Source organism: Neomonachus schauinslandi, chromosome 9 (genome assembly GCF_002201575.2).
Source record: "Neomonachus schauinslandi chromosome 9, ASM220157v2, whole genome shotgun sequence".
NCBI lineage: Eukaryota > Metazoa > Chordata > Mammalia > Carnivora > Phocidae > Neomonachus > Neomonachus schauinslandi.
Window position 1 is genome coordinate 90,371,206 of NC_058411.1, and position 21,333 is coordinate 90,392,538.

Here is a 21,333-nt window from a genome sequence, read left to right on the forward strand (position 1 = left end):
CAAAAGAGGTCATGGTGAATATACACCGATGACCAGCAACTTACACTTAGCTATGTATCATGAATCTATCCACAGCGATTGGCACACTTCCCTCCCCCCACGCCATTGATTCATCAGTTTCTTTTCTTCTTTACCTTTAGTGTTAGGAAATCCCACATGGGCTCTATCACCTTTAATGAAAAATATCTACTTTGACAATAAAGCTGAATAAACTTTTCAGAGGTCTCATTTTTTTTCCTCCTTTTATATTTTCAGTCTGATGGATTTACTTGTATTAGCTAGTTATTGACAGGCAAGTTTATATTGGAGGACAGTTAAAGTTTTCTTTCACTTCTGAAATTTTAATAACTTTACAGCCTGTTAAGATTAAAGGACAACCAGAAAGTGGAATTCTAAAGACTGGAACTTTTAGAGAGAATACAGAAGACACTGAAAGAAATAAAGTAAGTAGTAGTTTATTGGGTACAGGGAAACACATGGATTATAACTACGTGGTTGTCTTTACCATGTCGTCATCCTCCATCTTAAGATCTGCTTTCTGAGGAAATCTTTGCTATCTTCCATAGCTGTGTTTTTGTTTGTTTTTACATGACTGAGCCATTTATATGCTAAAAGGAGTAGATGTTTGTCTTCCTGTTTAAAATACAATAGTATACTCATTTTATGAAATTAGAAAATACCTAGGCCTTACTACATGATCCAGCAATTCTACTTCTAGGTATATATCCCAAAAAAATTGAAAGCAGGGTCTGGAAGAGATATTTACACACCTGTGTTCATAGCACTATTATTCATAATAGCCTAATAGCCAAAAGATGGAAGCAATATCCATCCACAGATGAATATATAAATAAATGTGGTATATACATACAATGGTGTATTATTCAGCCTTTTTAAAAAGGAAGGAAATTTGTGACACATGCTTCAACGTAGATGAATCTTCAGAACATTTTGCAAGTGAAATTAGCCAGTCACAGACAAATACAGTGTGATTCCATTTATATAGGGTGGTTGCCAGGTGGATGGGGGAAGTGGAGCGTTGTTTAAATGGGTGCAGAGTTTCAGTTTTGCAAGATGAAGAGATTTCTTGAAATTGGTTGCACAACCAATTAAGCAAATATGCTTAATGTCACTAACCTATATATTTAAAAATGGTTAAGATGACAAATTTTGTTTTATGTGTACTTCATCACAATTTTTGAAATATTTAGGTCTTATAAGACATCTTTGCCTTTGTTTTTATTTGAGTTTTATTGAGGTATAATTTGCATACCATAAAATCCACCCATATTTAGTTTACATTTCAGTGATTTCAGTTCAGAGTTGTGAAACAACTATTAACTCAATCCACTTTTAGAAAATTTTCATCATAGTGCCCAATTGTAGTCACTCCTTGTTTTTATCCTAAAGCCACAGGCAACCATGATCTATCTGTCTCCATAGCTAGGTCTCTTCTGAGCATATCATTTAAATGTAGTGTTGTGGGCGCCTGGGTGGCTCAGTTGGTTAAGCGACTGCCTTCGGCTCAGGTCATGATCCTGGAGTCCCGGGATCGAGTCCCACATCGGGCTCCCTGCTCAGCAGGGGGTCTGCTTCTCCCTCTGTCCTCTTCCCTCTCGTGCTCTCTGTCTCTCATTCTCTCTCAAATAAATAAGTAAAATCTTTAAAAAATAAAAAAATAAAAAAATAAATGTAGTGTTGTATGTATGTGTGTGTGTATATATATATATGTATATGTATATATGTATAGTCTTTTGCATTTGTCTTTAGTATAATTTTTTGAGATTCATCCATGTTGTAATGTGTATCAGTAGTTTATTCCTTTGTATTTGCCGAATAGATTCCCTTATGCAGATATACCACATTTTATTCATTCACCAGTTAATGGATATTTGGATTGCTTCTGCTTCTTTTGGGCTATCATGAATAATGCTGCTGTGAACATTTGCATACAAATCTTTGTGTGGAAATAGGTTTTCATTTCTTTTGGATTGATACCTAGCAGTGAAACTTTTTGTTTTTTTAAGGAAACTTTAAAAACCACCATCATTATGGGCTTGTGCGTACACACATTTCTCTTTCCCTTGCTGGAAATATTTGGACTTTGAGACCACGTAGGATTCTTCATTTTTAAATTTGATTTTAAAAATATTAAGGGCAGCCAACACAAGGCTTTTTGGTTTTTTGGACAGGTAGCTTAAGTCTGTATATGGCACAATTTAATTGATTTTTTTTTTTTTTTTTTTTTTTTAACTAGGCTCGAGAGCCTTTGACAAGAGCACGAAGTGAAGAAATGGGGAGGATCGTACCAGGACTGCCTTCAGGCTGGGCCAAGGTAAAACTCAAAATTAGCACATAAATAAATAATATGGTCATGTGTCCTTATTTAAAAAGCTTTTTTTGTTGTTGTTGTTGTTTATTCTACAACTTCTCTAATGCAGAGTCAATTCTGTTTCTTCATTATGGAGGACATAGCTCATTTCCCTAATTACAGAATTAGAGCGGGGTTAGATTTCTCAATATATCCAATCTGAGATTCTGGCTACAATATATGAGCATTTTTGGCATTGTCATTTAGAAACAGTTTATTTAATACCTAAAGTTCTTTGGAAGTTTTATTATAGAAGTGATTATTACCATCTTATCAAATTTTAATCCAAAAGTAAATTTAGCAGTGGAATACTTCTGAGTGACTTTTTTGGTTTGTAATGGTCATTGTTTTTTGACCTGTTTTGTTTTTTTGTTTCTTTTCCATCTAAGTTTCTTGACCCAATCACTGGAACTTTTCGTTATTATCATTCACCCACCAACACTGTTCATATGTATCCACCGGAAATGGCTCCTTCATCTGCACCTCCTTCCACCCCTCCAACTCATAAAGCCAAGCCACAGATTCCTACTGAGCGGGATAGGGAACCGTCCAAACTGAAGCGCTCCTACTCCTCCCCAGATATAACCCAGGCCATTCAAGAGGAAGAGAAGAGGAAGCCAGCAGTAACTCCAACAGTTAATCGGGAAAACAAGTAAGTTTATTCTAAATCTTAGAACTAGAATAATCTATTTGAAAACTTCTACTCTAAACATACAAGTTTATTAATACCAGGGAGTCAGAAATTTCTGAGGATGGCTGTATCAGCCATTGTTATTTAGCACAGGAAAAAATTAATGGATTAAATTCTTTGGTTTTTATCCCAAGTGCTAACTTAAATATATCAGGGAAGATTATCATAATACGTATTAATGTAGATATAAAAGAATATACATTATTATATTTTAGGGTAGCATGGTATAGACTACCTAGAAGTTTTTCATAAACCTCCATGGTCCCTAAATTTCTCTTTAAGGACCATAATCTATAGGATTGTTGAGTTTATCTTGTTGCACCTCTCTAATTCCGAACTTTTTTTTTTAACTTCACCCGTACTGTGGAAGCAAATTTAAATAGTATTAAAATAACAGGTATTATGTGTATCAGCTCCTAATCCTTACTCTGCTCTGTTTTTCTTCATTGCATTTCTGCTATTCACAAGTAGTGAATGATCAGTAGGTTCAATTATTTTTCCCAAACCAGTATCTCATTTAGATATGTTCCTGGTGTGATCCCTCCAATGCTCTTGACTTATGATTGATAGGATTATGGGGAGATAATTGTCAAATCTACTTATCACTTCTAATCTTTACTTTTAGGGGGAGGGGTATAGATGGAAGTACAAATAAATGGGTTTATATTAGGGCTCACTATTAAAACTGGTAAGGTTTAATTCCTTCTTGAATTATTCTTATTAAAGTTTAATTTGAAGACTTAAAGCTTTTGAAAACAATCACACATGCAGTTTATGTATTTTTATGTGTTCAACAGAGGAGTACATGAATGCATACACCAGAGCACATGTAAAGAAAAGCTGAAACAGTTTAATCTGTTCTTAATATTCCTTTCAGGGGTGGAAGTGTGCTTAGGATCAATAATAAAAAGAAAGATCAGTTAAGATTTTTCTTAATGCTATAGCAGTTCTAGAAGCTCTGCATGTAAGTCAAATACACTGAGTAACAAAAGTCTTAAAGACATTCTCTAGTCCAGTGCTGTTCAGTATGGTAGTGGTTATTTAGAATTGTAGCAAGTGTAACTAAGGAGCTACGTTTTTAATTTAAAATTTAAATAGCTACCTGTGGCCAGTGGCTACCACATTTGTCAGCACACCTCTGTGTTTCAGGTAATAGTACCCAAATAATCCCTGCCTCTTTTGATATCTGTTCCACATAATAAGCTTTTTATTCTTTGGCATTCTGGTTGAGCTCAACATTTGGTAATGCTAAACTTCCTAGGATTATTTAAAGGAATTTGAAAGAGCCTTCTCTACCAGAAGACTACCTGTTCATGAGAAGCCAGGGAATCTATCTCAAGGTGTAAGAACCATAGACCCACATAAGAGGTTAAAGATACTTGTTACAAGGCGCCTGGGTGGCTCAGTCGTTAAGTGTCTGCCTTCAGCTCAGGTCATGATCCCAGGGTCCTGGGATCGAGCCCCGTGTCGGGCTCCCTGCTCTGCGGGAAGCCTGTTTTCCCTCTCCCACTCCCCCTGCTTGTGTTCCCTCTTTCGCTCTGTCAAAAAAAAACCTTACTTTAAAAAAAAAAAAAACAAAAAAAAACTTGTTTCTTGGGAGGGTCACAGAATATAACCGGTGTTACCTAGATAATAAATGTCTTGTAAAACCCAGTACCTTATGACTTATTAACTATTTACAAGATTACTGTGTCCTCTGGTACCAGTGCTGGAGTTTGTTAATTTTAGATGCTATGCATTTTAAGACACTGTGTACATTTTTTCTTCCTCAGGCCCACATGCTACCCTAAAGCTGAGATCACTAGGCTTTCTGCTTCTCAGATTCGGAACCTCAATCCTGTTTTTGGAGGATCTGGACCAGCTCTCACTGGACTTCGTAATTTAGGAAATACTTGTTATATGAACTCAATACTGCAGTGCCTATGTAATGCTCCACATTTGGCTGATTATTTCAACCGAAACTGTTACCAGGATGATATTAACAGGTAAAGAAGTTTCATACTGGTTACAATATAGTATTAAAAGGTTGATCTAACCACACTTCCTTACCACCCAGCTCCAGAGAAGTCAAATGAGGAAAGGGGAAAAAATATCTTTATTCTTAAGAGAAATTTGAGAAAAGCCTTCTCTGATTGGTAAAGGACAGACAGGAGAGGAGCAGTGCAAGAAGGCAGAACCTCAGTCATCAGCTGGAGCCTGTTGAAGAGGAGGAGTTCGCAGCCCAAAAGAAGCAAGTTGGCAGGGTATAATCAAAATAAGATTCAGATGAGGATTTAGTAATAAACCTGTGAATAAATACTTCAGTGTTGGGTTACAGTATGTGAAGAATTTAATATTGACCTCAAGAACCCACTGTACCTTGACTTTCAAAAACTTGCTTTTTTTTCCATAACTTTATTTGCAAAGGTCAAATTTGTTGGGGCATAAAGGTGAAGTGGCTGAAGAATTTGGCATAATTATGAAAGCCCTGTGGACCGGACAGTATAGGTATATCAGTCCCAAAGACTTTAAAATCACCATTGGGAAGATCAATGACCAATTTGCAGGATATAGCCAGCAAGATTCACAAGAACTGCTTCTGTTCCTAATGGATGGTCTCCATGAAGATCTAAATAAAGTAAGAAATTTGATTTTTCTAAGTTGTAAAGGCTCTTTAGGGTTGCTCAACACTGTAATTTTTATAGCAATTTAAAATTATAGTTAGTGATTGTTCAGTGCTAGTTTTCAAATCTCGTGACTTTGTATTAAGGCAGGGAACTATAAAACAAATATATCTGATAGGTCTAATATTTTAAAAGAAATACATAATTTAGGGCGCCTGGGTGGCTCAGTCGTTAAGAGTCTGCCTTCGGCTCAGGTCATGATCCCAGGGTCCTGGGATCGAGTCCCGCATCGGGCTCCCTGCTCGGCAGGTAGCCTGCTTCTCCCTCTCCCACTCCCCCTACTTGTGTTCCTGCTCTCGCTCTCTCTCTGTCAAATAAATAAATAAAATCTTTAAAAAAATAAATAAATAAATAAAATACATAATTTATAATTGCTTACTAAAATGGTAGGTTGTATTGTGAGAAATTTTAAATATTGAAATAGTTGTTAGAGATAACTTTGTGACCACATGTATGTGAAAGTAAATTTAAACACAAAATTTATAAAAGATTAGCTGTAGACCACCTGAACATCTTTATTATTGTTTATATATTTTATATATATCATTTTTATTTTTCTTTTCCTAAAATAAGCATTCCCACATGTAACCAGAGGACTCATGTGAATAGTTACTGAGGCATGGATCTCTCAGACAACTTTGTTGTTACCACTGAACATATATGTATATTATATACACACACACACGTGTGTATAAATATGTATTTTGTGTGTATGTGTATGTGACTATATATAAAGTATATGTGTATCCATCCATGAGCCTAGGACAAATAAATTCTGTCTAGTTGTAGCCCTAATTCCCAAATATCCTCTTTTCAAAAGCAAAATTTTCAACATAAAAAAAAAAAATACATGTTTATTTAAATTTTTATTTTAATTCCAGTTAATATTGGTTTCAGGTATACAATATAGTGACTTCCATACATCACCCGGTGCTCATCATGACAAGCGCACTCCTTAATCCCCATCCCTTAAGAAAATGTATTTTATTAATTTCTGTTTAATAATATAAGTCCTACAAGGCGCCTGGGTGGCTCACTTGGTTAAGCATTAGACTCTTGGTTTCGACTCAGGTCATGATTTCGTGGTTGTGGGATCGAGCCCCACACTGGGCTCTGTGCTCAGTGCAGAGGCTGCTTCAGATTCTCTCTCCCTGTCTTTCACACTCTCTCTCTCAAGTAAAATCTTTAATAAATTAATTAAAATAGGGTGCCTGGGTGGCTCAGTTGGTTAAGCGACTGCCTTCGGCTCAGGTCATGATCCTGGAGTCCCGGGATCGAGTCCCACGTCGGGCTCCCTGCTCAGCAGGGAGTCTGCTTCTCCCTCTGACCCTACCCCCTCTTGGGCTCTCTCTCTCACTCTATCTCTCAAATAAATAAATAAAAAATCTTTAAAAAAAAAAAAATTAATTAAAATAAATCATACCCTTCTGATAAAGTAGGGTTGGGGGGGGCGAGGATTTTTGGCTAGAATTTTTTTGTAGTACTTAATGAGATTAGAACTCCTTCATGAAAGGAAGCAGAAGTGTTTCTAAATCTACAACATATATGCCATATATTCTTTCAATTTTATATTTAAATTTCGACTTTGAGATATTAATATAAATTTTAATATTAATCTTATTTCCAGGCTGATAATCGGAAGAGACATAAAGAAGAAAATAATGATCACCTTGATGACTTTAAAGCTGCAGAACATGCTTGGCAGAAACACAAGCAGCTCAATGAATCTATTATTGTTGCACTTTTTCAGGGTCAGTTCAAATCCACAGTACAGTGCCTCACCTGTCACAAAAAGTCTAGGACATTTGAGGCCTTCATGTACTTGTCTCTACCCTTAGCTTCTACAAGTAAATGTACATTACAGGTAAGCTCAAAGGAAAATGATTTGTTGAATAAAAGCTGTTTATGCATACAAACATATACTTTATTCAGTAACTTCTGCTCTTCACCCCTATGAACGTTTTATAGGTAAAATTCCCACATACATTTTGTTTTAATTATGTGTGTGTATAGTAGAAAAAATTAAAGATTTTTTTTAAAGTTTCCCTTTTTTTTTTTAAGATTTTATTTATTTATTTACTTGAGAGAGCAAGAATGAGAGAGAGTGCACAGGAGAGTGGGGAGGGTCAGAGGGAGAAGCAGACTCCCTGCTGAGCAGGGAGCCCAATGTGGGACTTGATCCCAGGACTCCAGGATCATGACCTGAGCCGAAGGCAGTCGCTTAACCAACTGAGCCACCCAGGCGCCCCAAAGTTTTCCTTTTTAAAAGATATTTTCCTATTAAATATTCTTTCAGCATTAAATGTTTTTTAAAGTTTGCACTTTGAAGTTTGAAAATCGTATAGTGATTTTAATTTAGGTTCACTTTTATAAGAATTTGCTCTACCTGGGGATCAAATAGCCTGTTTTCCTCACAACAGTGTAATTTAGCTAGCTTGTTGATACCTTTGTGTTTGCTTCCTTGAGAATGTCCTTTCTTCCAGCAAGACTTCCGGAGGGAGCAGGTAGAGCACAGACACGCAGGACTGCTTCCCTCCGCCCCTGGCAGCGCTCACCACACACTTCACTGTTGTTACTGTCAGCGCTCCCCTCTGGGCATGCCCCTAGGTCATAAACTTTACGAGCAGAATAACTTCTCGAGTAGATGCCCAGTGATACTGTGAAGAAATGAATTAATGAGTAACTACTACTTGTTTTTGCCTCCAGGATTGCCTTAGATTATTTTCCAAAGAAGAGAAGCTCACAGATAACAATCGGTTTTACTGCAGTCACTGCAGAACTCGACGGGATTCTTTAAAAAAGATAGAAATCTGGAAGTTGCCACCTGTGCTTTTAGTGCATCTGAAACGGTAAAGGAAACAAAGTTTTCTACAATAGTAGATGAAGGAATTCTAAGTCCTTCATTTTAAGTCATTTTGTTGTATTGCCTGCTAAGGATGCATTACAAAGGAAGATTATCTCAGGGAAATAAGGCAGAAATGAGAGACTCTAGTTCCTTACCTTAGTGTTTGCAATGACAGAGCAAAATGATAACATGACTCTTTCATGTAATTTCATCTTTAAAAAAAAATGAAATTTAATTACTGCATTTCAAATATAGAAATTTTACATCATTATAAAACATCAAATGAAAATGTATTTACACAGTAGAACAGAAATGATTAGCCAATAAAATTTATCAAACAGTAAACTAAAAAAAGAATCCTGTGCTGAAGATGAAATATAGAATGTTTTAAAGAATTATTTTAGAGCAAGTACGCCCATGTGGAGGCAAAGTCTGAGAAGTTTGAGAGTCTCAAACAGACTTCGTGCTGAGCACAGAGCCCGACGCAGGGCTAGACCTCATGATCTGAGATCACGACCTGAGCTGAAATGAAGAGTCGGGCATTTAACCAACCATGCCACCCAGGCGCTCCTGAAACATAGGTGGTTTTTTAAATGTAGTCTTAAAGATGTTAAGGATGCCATTGTTGGGTGCAGACATTTTTGTCCAGATTTTTCCCTGGACCTGACCCTGTAATAGAAGGAATAATAGCAGATAGTTGTAAACATGTCCCAGGTCTTCCGATTTTTTTTTTTTTTTTTTTCTCTTTGTATAATCTATCCATGGGGTGATAACTATGAGTCATTATTTTGAAAAACTTTTTAAGCTTAATCTTTTTATTGAGAGCTGTAATTTTTGTTTCAAAGAATATTTAATTTCATTTTGTATTATTGGAGATTCTTTGGCAGTTACTATAATTTCAACATTGATGTGTTCAGATTCCTCATGTAAATTTTCTAACAGAAGCTTGTTTACAGTTTTTTTTCTTGAGGATTGTAGAGGTATAATAAACATTCTATAAATGATTACATATTTAATATAAATGGTTCAGAATTCAGTTTTTGAAAATTAACTCTGAAATAATATAATAATATGTAATATTACTATATATAATATTATAACATACCAGTATTTTGGTGTTTAAAGGAGCAGAGTATGTCAGGACAGTGGAATGCCACTGCAGTTTTCCCCTGCTATGCAAAAAGAGTATTCCTGTGAAATCTTTCGTAAGCCAAAATGGTAAAAAGCAAAGAAGCAGTTACCATTAATTTATATGGAAAATCTTTGAACATTTCCAGACCCCAAAAATAACCTTCTCTTGGGCTTTTCTGATACCTTAGGGACACATCTTGCTAACACAGATGCCAACAGACAATTCAGAGCTGTGGCGGCTTGATGCTGAGTATTCCGGGCAGGAGCTTGGTGGTACCTGGTGGTACCACTCTCGCTGCTCACCAGGGTGCCTGCCGCCTCCTCCAGCTTACTGCAAAACATGCTGCCGAATGCTGTTGGTACTTTTCACCTTTTTTCTTAAAAGCAGAAATCCTCTTCAGATTTCTTTTGGTTAGCAAAAACAGGTACTAATACAAGTCTTCCCTAAAACGAAGCAGTGTCACGCCAACTTTTGAAAAGCAGGGGGTACCTGTGTAGTCTGTGTGCTCGCAGTTTCCAGCTCCAGTGTCCCCAGCAGTACAGTCTTAAACGTATAGAGCAGCTCTCCTCAGTCTTTCTTCTGTACTTGTGTGGTGACTAGCATTGTCAACATGGGACTTCATAGCTTGTTACCTTTGTAGACTCATCTAACAGTTCTAGCTGGCTTAGGGTTCAAGGGTTCAAGGTAGGACTCTGTCTCTACGACCCTTAGCTGTTTGACCTAGGGCAAGTCATTTCATATCTGTGTGCCTCAGTTTTCTCGTTTGTAAAGTGGAAATGAAGCCAAACGTCTTTACAGGTCCTTCCACTACTGAAATTCTGAGTGTGTTTGAAATGGTTTATGGTCCTGGCTAAAAATCTAGAATGTTAAGGAATGAATTAGAGTCCTTCTGATATTTTTGGTCTGTTGGTATAATTGCTGTCATGTTTTGCTCTGCAGTTTTTCCTACGATGGCAGGTGGAAACAAAAATTACAGACCTCTGTGGACTTCCCGTTAGAAAATCTTGACTTGGCACAGTATGTTATTGGTCCAAAGAACAATTTGAAGAAATATAATTTGTTTTCTGTTTCAGTAAGTATCTTGAACTAGAAATTTTCATATTTTGCTTAGAAAAAGTTTCAAGTGGTTCCTTACTATATAGGAAAATAACAGAGCTTTGAATTATTTAAAATATGTTGAATATGTTGATTTCAGTTTGAACTGATTTTCAATCTCGTTTGGCCCAGAATCACTACGGTGGGCTGGATGGAGGCCACTACACTGCCTATTGTAAAAATGCAGCAAGACAGCGGTGGTTTAAATTCGATGATCATGAAGTTTCTGATATCTCTGTTTCTTCTGTGAAGTCTTCGGCAGCTTATATCCTCTTTTATACTTCATTGGGACCACGAGCAACTGACGTAGCCACATAAGGAGAAGTAGGTTATAAGCTAGTTCTCTTTTAAGAGGCTGAGCAACACAACTCTTGGCATACTTACAAAGATACTGGCTAGCTATAGCTGGCCCTTTAGAGGAATTCTAGGACAGTGGGAGCTGTGTTACTATCACCATATATTTTAGGTCAGTGCTATTATCGAAAAATTGACTAATATGTAACAAGTATCGCAGTAAGCACTCCTTACAGGTACCATTTATTTCCAAACCTTTAGTTTGCTCCAAAGTTAAAGTAATTAACTAGCTAAGCATTATTATTCTATAGCATTCTATTCTAAAAACCATTATATCCTTTATTTTCCTTTTCACTGTATGGCCTTTTCACATTTCTAAATCCCAGCTTGATCTATGAATACTCTAGAATGATGTAAAGCAGATAGGAATGTATGTGTATATATTTATTGCACACTTGCACATCAAATCAATGTACATAGTATAATATGTGGTCCTTTTGTGAAGCCTAGAACTCAGAGGATTGTTTTTCTTTTGGCCTATTCTGAGTAACTGCAGTGCTTTCTTAGGGAAATGACAGGGCAAAGCTATTTTTTTGTTGGCTTTGGGCTGTATTTGTGCACTAAATCTTTATTCTAAAAAAAAAAAAAAAAATGGAAACTTTTCTTTAATTTTTTAAAATGAGAATTTTCATTTACACCTACATTAAAATCTTAATGAGAAAAATAATTTAAAACCCTGTAAGTGTTCTGTCTTTAATTTTATATTAGCAAACCATTTTATACACACACACACACACACACACGATCCTACTATATTCACTTAATATTTAGTTCATTTACCCTGTTGCATTAGGACCCGACTTTACTCTGCCTTCAACTTGATCCAAAACTGCATAGGATTCTCAGAGTTGGGAGTCAGAATTAAAATAGAAAGGGATAGGAATCAGACATGACTGCAAAGTGAACTGCATTAAGAACCACACCTTTACAAAATGATGTATTCAAAGAGAGAGAGGAGCTTAGAATTTATTATTACCTCATGGACTCAGGTGCTATAGATGAAATAAATAAAAACTCTCCGTATAAAAATAAGATTGTAAAAGGTACTTCTGAATGGACTGTCAGGGAGAGGATGAAAGGATGGGTTTTGAATTGTGAGGTTGGCAACCTTTCATGTTCTGCAGTTGGTCTAAGAGACTTATTAGAGTTCTTGGCTAAATTGTCTGATCAATTAAGTATTTTAAATCATATTCTTAAGGTCACAGAGCCACTTGAACAAAACTTACTTTGGTTCAGCTCCATAAAGTATCTTTGGAAAATAATTTGGTGGATATATGTAATTGAGATACTCTATGATAAAGAATTCACCTTAATAAACATTGAATTTTGAAGCCTGAAATTGATACATAATTTGCAGTGCTTTGAAGGTCCCCATCGATTAGCATTTCATTATTTTCATGCTGCCTTTTTTGGAAGGCCCAGACCTATCTTCTTTGGTAGAGCCTTATCATATAAAAGGGTACACAATATACAAGACTTAAAAATGTCAGTGATGCAAATAAGTTGCAAGAGTTTAATGACAAAGCAAAACTTAAGTACCAGTTTCTGATTGCTTGTTTTGCAGTTTTCAGGAAATAGCATTTTTCCTAGCTCTTGCATTTTTTTATAGGTATAGAAAAGGGCTGGCAGCTATAGAACAGGAGATAGGCTGTAGCAGTTTGAACTGAAGTATCTGGAATCTCACTGACTCGTGTGTCATCAAAGCTATACCAGGCCTGGGTCACTGAGTTCTTGCAGAAAGCAGTGTAGTGGCCACCATCCAGGTCACCGAAGTGGTTCTAGGGGAAGAAGGAATGTCGGACTTAGTATTCACATGCAAATAATTCTATTGGAACAAAAAAGGTAGGGCCAAGAATATTTTTCATAATTGTCCCTTACGCTAAGTTAAAAGGAAGTAGTAATATTGTTAAATCCTACATATGGCCTAACTGCTATATTATTTTTCATTCATTGAACTGCTTATATATTGGGCCCATTGACTATGTAAAGAGCCCGTGAATGAAATAGGATAGTATTTGGCAGCATCGAATATCATTGAATACTGAGCACCTGCTACACATAGACTATTAAAGATTAAAGGAAATTGTAAAATAAGAAAAGTGCTCTTTCCTAAATGAGCTTACAGTTTAATTTTGAAGATAGGCTAAGGAGAGACATGAAAAAAAGACAACGTTGGGACAAGACGTTTAAACAACTGCACATTGCTACAACACAATCTGAGGAGCTTGGGCAGCAACAACCCCCTTAGTCATGTAGCATCCAAAGAAGAACCTGTTCCATTCTCTTTTTCCCATGTCTTTCCTAACCCAGTAAAGGAATGTTTGAAACAGATGCTGGAGAACCCCACTTCTCAGCAGATGGATGGTGTAGAGCAGAGGTAACAAACCAGTTGCCCTTGGGCCAAATGCAGCCTGTTTTTGCGTGGCCTGGGAGTTAAGAATGCATTTCATATTTTGTATGGTTGAAAAAATAAAAATATTTTGTGACATGTGAAAATTATATAAAACTCAAATTTCAGTAAATAAAGTTTTATGAGGACACAGCCATGCTCATTCGTTTCGTTACTCAGTGGCTGCTTTCACAATACAACAGTAAAGCTGAATAGTTGCAAAAGAGACCATATGGCTCATGAAGCCTAAAATATTTACTATCTGGCCTTTTACAGAGTAAGTTTGCTGACCCCTGGTATAGAGGAAAGGTTTTATTTTTTTATTTTATTTTATTTATTTATTTATTTGTCAGGACAAGCGGGGTAGCGGCAGGGAGAGGGAGAAGCAGGCTCGCCCATGAGCAGAGAACCCAATGCAGGGCTTGATCCCAGGATTCTGGGATCATGATCTGAGCTGAAGGCAGATGCTTAACCGACTGAGCCACCCAGGCGTCCCAGGAGATGGATTTTTATAATCATTTCTGACTGAATTCAGCTCTAATACTGCACAATGACCTTAAGAAAATTATTTAAACCTTCTGAGCTTTAATTTCCCGATCTGTGAAAATGGGGTAATAAGACACGTCTTATACAGCAGTTATCCGGTATCTTTGGTATTACAGAACTAGCACATAGGCGGTACTTACTAAATGTTCCCTTAGACCTTCATTTTCCCTACCTCTCACGTTACATGTTACAAAAATATCTCAAAGCTAACACTTAAAAGATCCAAGCTCTAGTCCTGGTCCTTGCCCTGTGACCTTAAGCTGACATGCTTCAGCTTCCTTATTTATAAAATGGTGCCCTTGATAGTATGATGTAATTGGAGAAAAAGACATTTGGTGGATATGTAGTATCCAGAAGACGAAGTATTCTTGTTCTGAATGGATCAAACTAATCACAGCTAGAGCATTATGTTCAGTTTGGATAACTTTATGTAAAAAAATTTTTTTTGACATAATAGAAGGTAAAGCATCTTTCCAGACTTAAATTTCAACAGTTAATGGCAGACAATTTGCGTGAAAGCCTTAGTTACAAAACTAAGGAAAGTTGGATAAACTTGGTAAACACACTTTGAAATGCATGGCTGATACTAAAAGATTTTATAGTGAGAGTAATCCCCAGGGGCCAAAAATAGGAAATAAAAGAATAGCCAGATACATGGTTGATACCATGACTGCCTGGGCATAAAGACAGTTCCTGGTCCCTGGAACTAGGGTGCCCGGATTTCAAAGGTTCCACATGCACAAGAGGTAAAGTCTTAGGTTTCTGCAAGGCGAGGCATTGAATTGGGAGCCACACACATAGCCAGGATTCTTAAAGAGACTCACCCTCAGTAAAGAATAAACTAGTACTTGTCTTAGCTTATGCTCTTGGTGCAGAGACAGTCATTCCTGGAATTTGTTACCACAGACTTACTGGAGATTCAAAATTACACTACCTACATGGCCTCGAAGCCTGTGAATTTATTCTGGGGGTTATTTTGAGAATTATTTGGGTGGCACTTGGCAAAAAGAAAGAGAATTACGTTCTGTTTCTGGAGAGGTGTGCCTAATTCAGGCTGTATGGGATACACACATATAAAACCGCAGTGATGTTCAGCTCACAGTTCAGAATTACAGAACACACATGGAAACAACCCCCATGAGTAAAAGTCAGAAGGCAATAAATGGCATGATTAACAACCCCTCCCGAGGACTTTAGATAATAGATTTACCAAATAAAAGACTCCAAAAACATGTTTAAACTGATCAACAGGGGCGCCTGGATGGCTCAGTCGTTGGGCGTCTGCCTTTGGCTCAGGTCATGATCCCAGGATCCTGGGATCGAATCCCGCATCAGGCTCCCTGCTCCGCGGGAAGCCTGCTTCCCCCTCTCCCAGTCCCCCTGCTTGTGTTCCCTCTTTCGCTGTGTCTCTATCAAATAAATAAATAATCTTAAAAAAAAAAAAAGTGATAGACAAGGGCGCCTGGATGGCTCAGTCAGTTAAGTGGCTGCCTTCAGTTCAGGTCATGATCCCGGGATCCTCGGATTGAGCCCCACATCGGGCTCCCTGCTCAGCGGGGAGCCTGCTTCTTTCTCTTCCTCAGCCTGCAGCTCCCCCTGCTTGTGCTCTCTGTCAAATAACTGAATGAAATCTTTAAAAAAATAAAATAAAAAATAAAGTGATAGATACTTAAGGAAGCTAACAAAAAACTAAAGAGAACTTCCAGAAGTGAAAAATACTTAAAAATTCAGTATAAAAAAGTTGGTGTAGAAATTAAATAGTACATAGAATTGGCGAGACAATGAATAAACTATAAAAATGAAACTAAGGAAATTATCCTGAACGCAGTAGTGATGAAAAATTGAATAAGAAGATTCAGTGTATGCCTAGAAGTTCTAAAAGAAAAGAGTGTATTATAGGAGCAAGACTATATTAAAAGTGATGATGACTGGAAACTATTAATAAAAGTCATGAATCTTTAAATTTGGGAAATAAACCAAGGGTAAATAGACTGCAGAACAAAAGCAAAGAAAAAAATCTTAAAAGCAACCAGAAAGAAAAGATAACCCACGTTTCTGCAGAAACTTTACAGGCCAGAAGGGATTGTCCTGATATCCTCAAAATGCTGAAAGGAAAAAACCTGCAGTGAAGAATACTCCACCCAGCATGGTTATCATTCAGAAGTGAAAGGGAGATGAGGTGCTCGCTTCGGCACTGCATATACTAAACACTGCAGCATGACAGAGAAGTTTAGCATGGCCTCTGCATGAGGATGACAGGCAAATTCATTAGAGAGAGTTTCCCCAAACAAAGGTGAAAGGAGTTCATCCCCACTAAACCGGCCTTACAAGCAAGGTTAGAGACTTAAGTGAGAAAAGGCCATAAACTAGAAGAAAATTATGAAAGGAAAAATTTTCACAGGTAAAAAAGCAAACACACAGGAAAGGTAGTAGATCAATCACTAAGCTAGAATAAAGGTTAAAACACGAAAGTAGTATAAATTATATTTAGATATAAATTATATCTACAAAAATTACTCAAGGAATATCAAAAAGATGTAAAATAGGACATGGATATACATAAAACTTGGAGGGAGTAAAATGTGCTTTTAGAATGTATTCAAACTTAACCATCACAACTTAATATAGACTGCTATATACAGGGACGCCTGGGTGGCTCAGTCGTTAAGTGTCTGCCTTCGGCTCAGGTCATGATCCCAGGGTCCTGGGATCGAGCCCCACATCGGGCTCCCATCTCTGCAGGAAGCCTGCTTCTCCCTCTCCCACTCTCCCTGCTTGTGTTCCCTCTCTTGTGTCTCTATCAAATAAAATCTTTAAAAAAAAAAAAAAAAGACTGCTATATACATAGGATGTTATATATGAACCTCGTGGTAACCACAAACCAAAAACTTAGGATACACAAAAAATAAAGGAGTCCAAGCCTAACACTGAATAAAGTCAGAGAGCAAGAGAAGAAGAAAGGAATAGAGAGGAACTACAAAACAATCAGAAAGCAATTTAAAAAAATTGCAGTAAGTACATACCTATTGACACTTCAAATTGAAATGCGCTATATGATCCAATCAAAAGACAGCATGACTGAATGGATGAAAAATAAGCCCCATCTATAGGCTGCCTAACAAGAGTCTCACCTCAGACCTAAAGACACAGAATGAGGCGCCTGGCTCAGTTGGTATAGTGTGTGACTCTTGATCTCAAGGTTGTAGGTTTGAGCCCCATGTTGGGTGTAGAGATTACTTAAAAATAAAATCTAGGGGCGCCTGGGTGGCTCAGTCGTTAAGCATCTGCCTTTGGCTCAGGTCTTGATCCCAGGGTCCTGGGATCGAGCCCCACATCGGGTTCCCTGCTCCGCAGGGAGCCTGCTTCTCCCTCTCCCACTCCCCCCCCGCTTGTGTTCCCTCTCTCACTGTGTCTCTCTCTGTCAAGTAAAATCTTCAACAAAATAAATAAATAAATCTAAAAAAAAACAAAAACAAAGTGAAGGGATGGAGAAAGATATTCCTTGTAAATGAAAACAAAAAAGTCTGGGGTGGCAATACTTGTATCAGACAAAGAGACAAGGAAGGGCTTTACCTAATAAGAGATTAATCAAACAAGAGGACATAACAATTGTCAATATCTGTATACCCAGTAGAGGAGCAACCAGATATATAAAGCAAACATTGAAGGGAGTCAGAGAGGATGGTGGATTGGAGGATCCTGAGCTCACCTCGACCCACAGACACAACAAGATAACAGCTACATCTATACAACGAACTCTGAAAATGACCTGAAGACAAGAAGAACAGACCTACCACAGTTAATCTAGAGAGAGGCCACATCAAAAAGGGTGGGAGTTATGGAGACAACCAATCCCTGGCAGGACTAACCACAAACAGGAGGGACACCACAAGCACAGAGAAGGGAGAGGATCAGACCCCACACCAGGCACCCCTAGCACTGGGGATGTGTCCTGGGAAGATGAGTTCCTAACATCTGGCTTTGAGAACCAGTGCGGATTCACTTTGGGAGCTTCAAAAATCAGTGGGACTTAATGCTAGGAGAGCCAGATGGAAATGGGAATCTGAGTCCTTGCCCTTAAAGAACCAGAATAAAAAACAATTCAGCCAGGGGAGATCTGATCCAAGATGGTGATGTAGAAAGACTCTGAATTCACTTTCTCCACAGAACACACCAAATTACATCTATTTATAAAGCAACTCCTCTTGAAGAAGAACTGAGGGCCAACTGAACAGCTTTTGTACAACAGAAGAACAGCAAAAGAGAACAGCAAGAGAAATAGAGACCCAGTAATGAAGGGTCCGTGGGGAGGGATAGTACTGAGGACCAGGAACAGATTCCTATCCTTGGGCACAGGAAAAAAACAAAAACAAAAACAAAAACAGCAGTTTAAGAGAGCAACCAGCATGTAAAAGAGCCAGCCCTAAAATTCTGCCGAACAGCAGGGTTGCTGCTAGAACACTTTCCGGGTGGGAGGGGCTGATGGACACAATTTATGCTGCCTTCCACCCTGACAGCATAGACCAGTGCAGGCGCCCTAACCGGCCTGTCCCCAGGCCTAGCCCATACCAGCCCCAGCTGTCCCACCAAGGTGACCACAGCCAGTACACACGGGAAACCCCCCCTGGTTAGCGCTCACAATAGCTCTAGCATTTATGCCAAGGTGACAGGCGCAAAGCATGCTGGAATACTCCAGGCCCACACCACTTCAGATAACAGTGAAGGGATCAATCCAACAAGAGGACATAACAATTGTAAATACCTATGCACCCAACAGTGGAGTACCTAAATATATAAAGCAAATATTAACAGACATAAAGAGATAAATTGATAATAATACAATAATAGTAGAGAACCTTAAAACCCCACTTACATCAATGGACAGATCATCCAGGAAGAAAAAAAAAAAAAATCAATAAGGAAACCATGTCTTTGAATGAAACATTAGACAGATGGACATAACAGATATATACAAACATACCATACAAAAACAGAATACATCTTCAAGTACATACAGAATATTCTCCAGAATAGATCATATGATAGGCCACAAAAAAATGGCAGTAAATTTAAGAAGATTGAAACCATACCATGCATCTTTTCAGACTATAACAGTGTAAAATTAGAAATCAATCACAAGAAAAAAACTGGAAAAAACACAAAACACAGGGAGGCTAATAAACATGATACTAAACAACCAATAGGTCAATGAAGCAATCAAAGTTATAAAGAAAAAAATACATGAAAACACAAATGGTCCAAAATCTTTGGGATGCAGCAAAAGCAGTTCTAAGAGGGAAGTTTATAGTAATACAGGCCTGCCTCAAGGAACAAGAAAAACCTCAAATAAACAACCTAACTTTACATCTAAAGGAATTAGAAAAATAACAAAGCCCAAGGTTAGTAGAAGGAAGAAAACAGTAAAGATCAGAGCAGAAATAAAGGTATAGAGATTTTTTAAAATAGAAAAAAAATTAATGAAACCAAGAGCTGGTTCCTTGAAAAGATAAAATTGATGAACCCTTAGCCAGAGTCATCAAGAAAAAAAGAGAACGGACCCAAATAAATAAAATGAGAAATGAAAGAAGAGGAGTAACAACCAACATGACAGAAATACAAAGGGTTATAAGAAAATATTATAAAAAATTATATACCAACAAATTAGACAACCTAGAAGAAATGGATACATTCCTAGAAACATAATCTTCCAAAATTGAATCAGGAGGAAATAGAAAACCTGAAGAGACCAATTTCTAGTAACAAAAGTGACCTAGTGTTCAAAAATCTACCAAAGGGGCACCTGGGTGGCTCAGTTGGTTGAACATCTGCCTTCAGCTCAGGTCGTGATCTCCAGGCCCTGCATCTGGCTCCCTGCTCAGCAGGAGTCTGCTTCTCCCTCTGCCTCTCCCCGCTGCTTGTGTTTACACGTGTGCTCTCGCTCAAATGAATAAATAAAATCTTCAAAAAAACCAAAAACAAACAAAAAAAAACCTACCAAAAAATAAAAGTTCCAGAGCAGATTGCTTCACAGGGGAATTCTGCCCAACATTTAAAGAAGAGTAATACCCATTCTTCTCAAACTATTCCAAAAAAATAGAAGAGGAAGGAAAGCTTCCAGATTTATTCTATGAAGCCAGGATCATCCTGATACCAAAACAAAAGTCACCACAAAAATGCTATAGGCCAATATCCCTGATGAACATAGAGGCAAAAATCCTCCACAAAAATAGCACCTGGGTGGCTCAGCTGGTTAAGCATCTGCCTTCGGCCCAGGTCATGACCTGGGGGGCCTGGGATCAAGTCCTGCATCGGGCTCCCTGTTCAGTGGGGAGCCTGCTTCTCCCTCTCCCTCTGCCCTTCCCCCGACCCCCCCCCAACACTTGTCCTTCCTTGCACTCTCATGCTCTCTCTCTCAAATAAGTAAATAAGATCTTTTTAAACAATCCTCCACAAAATATGAAACTGCTTTCAACTACACGTTAAAGGATTATTCACCATGCTCACTTCAACAGCACATATACTAAAATTGGAATGATAGAGATTCGCATGGCCCCTGCGTCAGAATGACATTCAAATTTGTGACAATTTGTATACTGAAAAAAAAAAAAATCATTCACCACAATCAAGTGGAATTTATTCTGGAGATGCAAGGATGGTTTAATATTTGCAAATCAATAAACATGATACACTACATCAACAAAACAAAGCATAAAAATCACATGATCACCTCCATAGATGCAGAAAAAGCATTTGGCAAAGTACAACATCCATTCATTTTAAAGTCTCAGTAAAGTGGGTTTAGAAGGAACATACCTCAATATAATAAAGGCCATATATGACAAATCCATAGCTAACATTCAATGGTGAAAAACAGAACTTTTCCTCCAAAATCAGGAACAAGACAAGGATGCCCACTCTCACTTTTATTCAACATAATACTGGAAGTCTTAGCTATAGCAAGCAGACAACAAAAAGAGAAAAAAAGAGGCATCCGTATTGGTAAAGAAGTTAAACTGTCACTCTTTGCAGATGACATGATACTCTACATAGACAATCCTAATGACGTCACCAAAAAACTACTAGAATAAATTAATTCAGTAAAGTTACAGGATACAAAATTAATACCCAGAGGGCTGGGGAGATGGTGGAGTAGAAGGACCCTAAGTTGGCCTCATCCCACAGATCCATCTAGATAACACCCATATCAGCACAAATCACCTAGCAAACAACCCAAAGACTGCCAGAAC

At 37.7% G+C, this 21,333-nt stretch overlaps 2 protein-coding genes, 1 non-coding gene and 1 pseudogene across 3 annotated transcripts in view; 3 read left to right on the plus strand and 1 right to left on the minus strand.

Moving 5' to 3' along the window:
* USP8 (ubiquitin specific peptidase 8) overlaps positions 1–12,685 on the plus strand; it is a 75,218-nt gene extending 62,533 nt beyond the window's left edge. The window contains 9 exon segments of the mRNA XM_021693915.2: positions 357–443; positions 2,258–2,335; positions 2,761–3,023; positions 4,835–5,047; positions 5,469–5,679; positions 7,353–7,589; positions 8,432–8,574; positions 10,642–10,774; positions 10,930–12,685. Coding sequence (XP_021549590.1) covers positions 357–443; positions 2,258–2,335; positions 2,761–3,023; positions 4,835–5,047; positions 5,469–5,679; positions 7,353–7,589; positions 8,432–8,574; positions 10,642–10,774; positions 10,930–11,115 — 1,551 coding nt within the window. The 3' untranslated portion in view covers positions 11,116–12,685.
* Positions 12,686–12,737: 52 nt separating this feature from the next.
* The window catches only part of USP50 (ubiquitin specific peptidase 50), a 33,923-nt gene continuing 25,327 nt past the window's right edge, over positions 12,738–21,333 (minus strand). Inside the window, exon 7 of the mRNA XM_021694008.2 lies at positions 12,738–12,929. Coding sequence (XP_021549683.1) covers positions 12,738–12,929 — 192 coding nt within the window. The remainder of the gene's footprint in view (positions 12,930–21,333) is intronic.
* On the plus strand, positions 16,268–16,368 carry LOC123325808 (annotated as a pseudogene).
* Positions 20,583–20,684, plus strand: LOC123325796. The gene has a single exon (XR_006540648.1). It is a non-coding gene; the product is annotated as a U6 spliceosomal RNA (small nuclear RNA).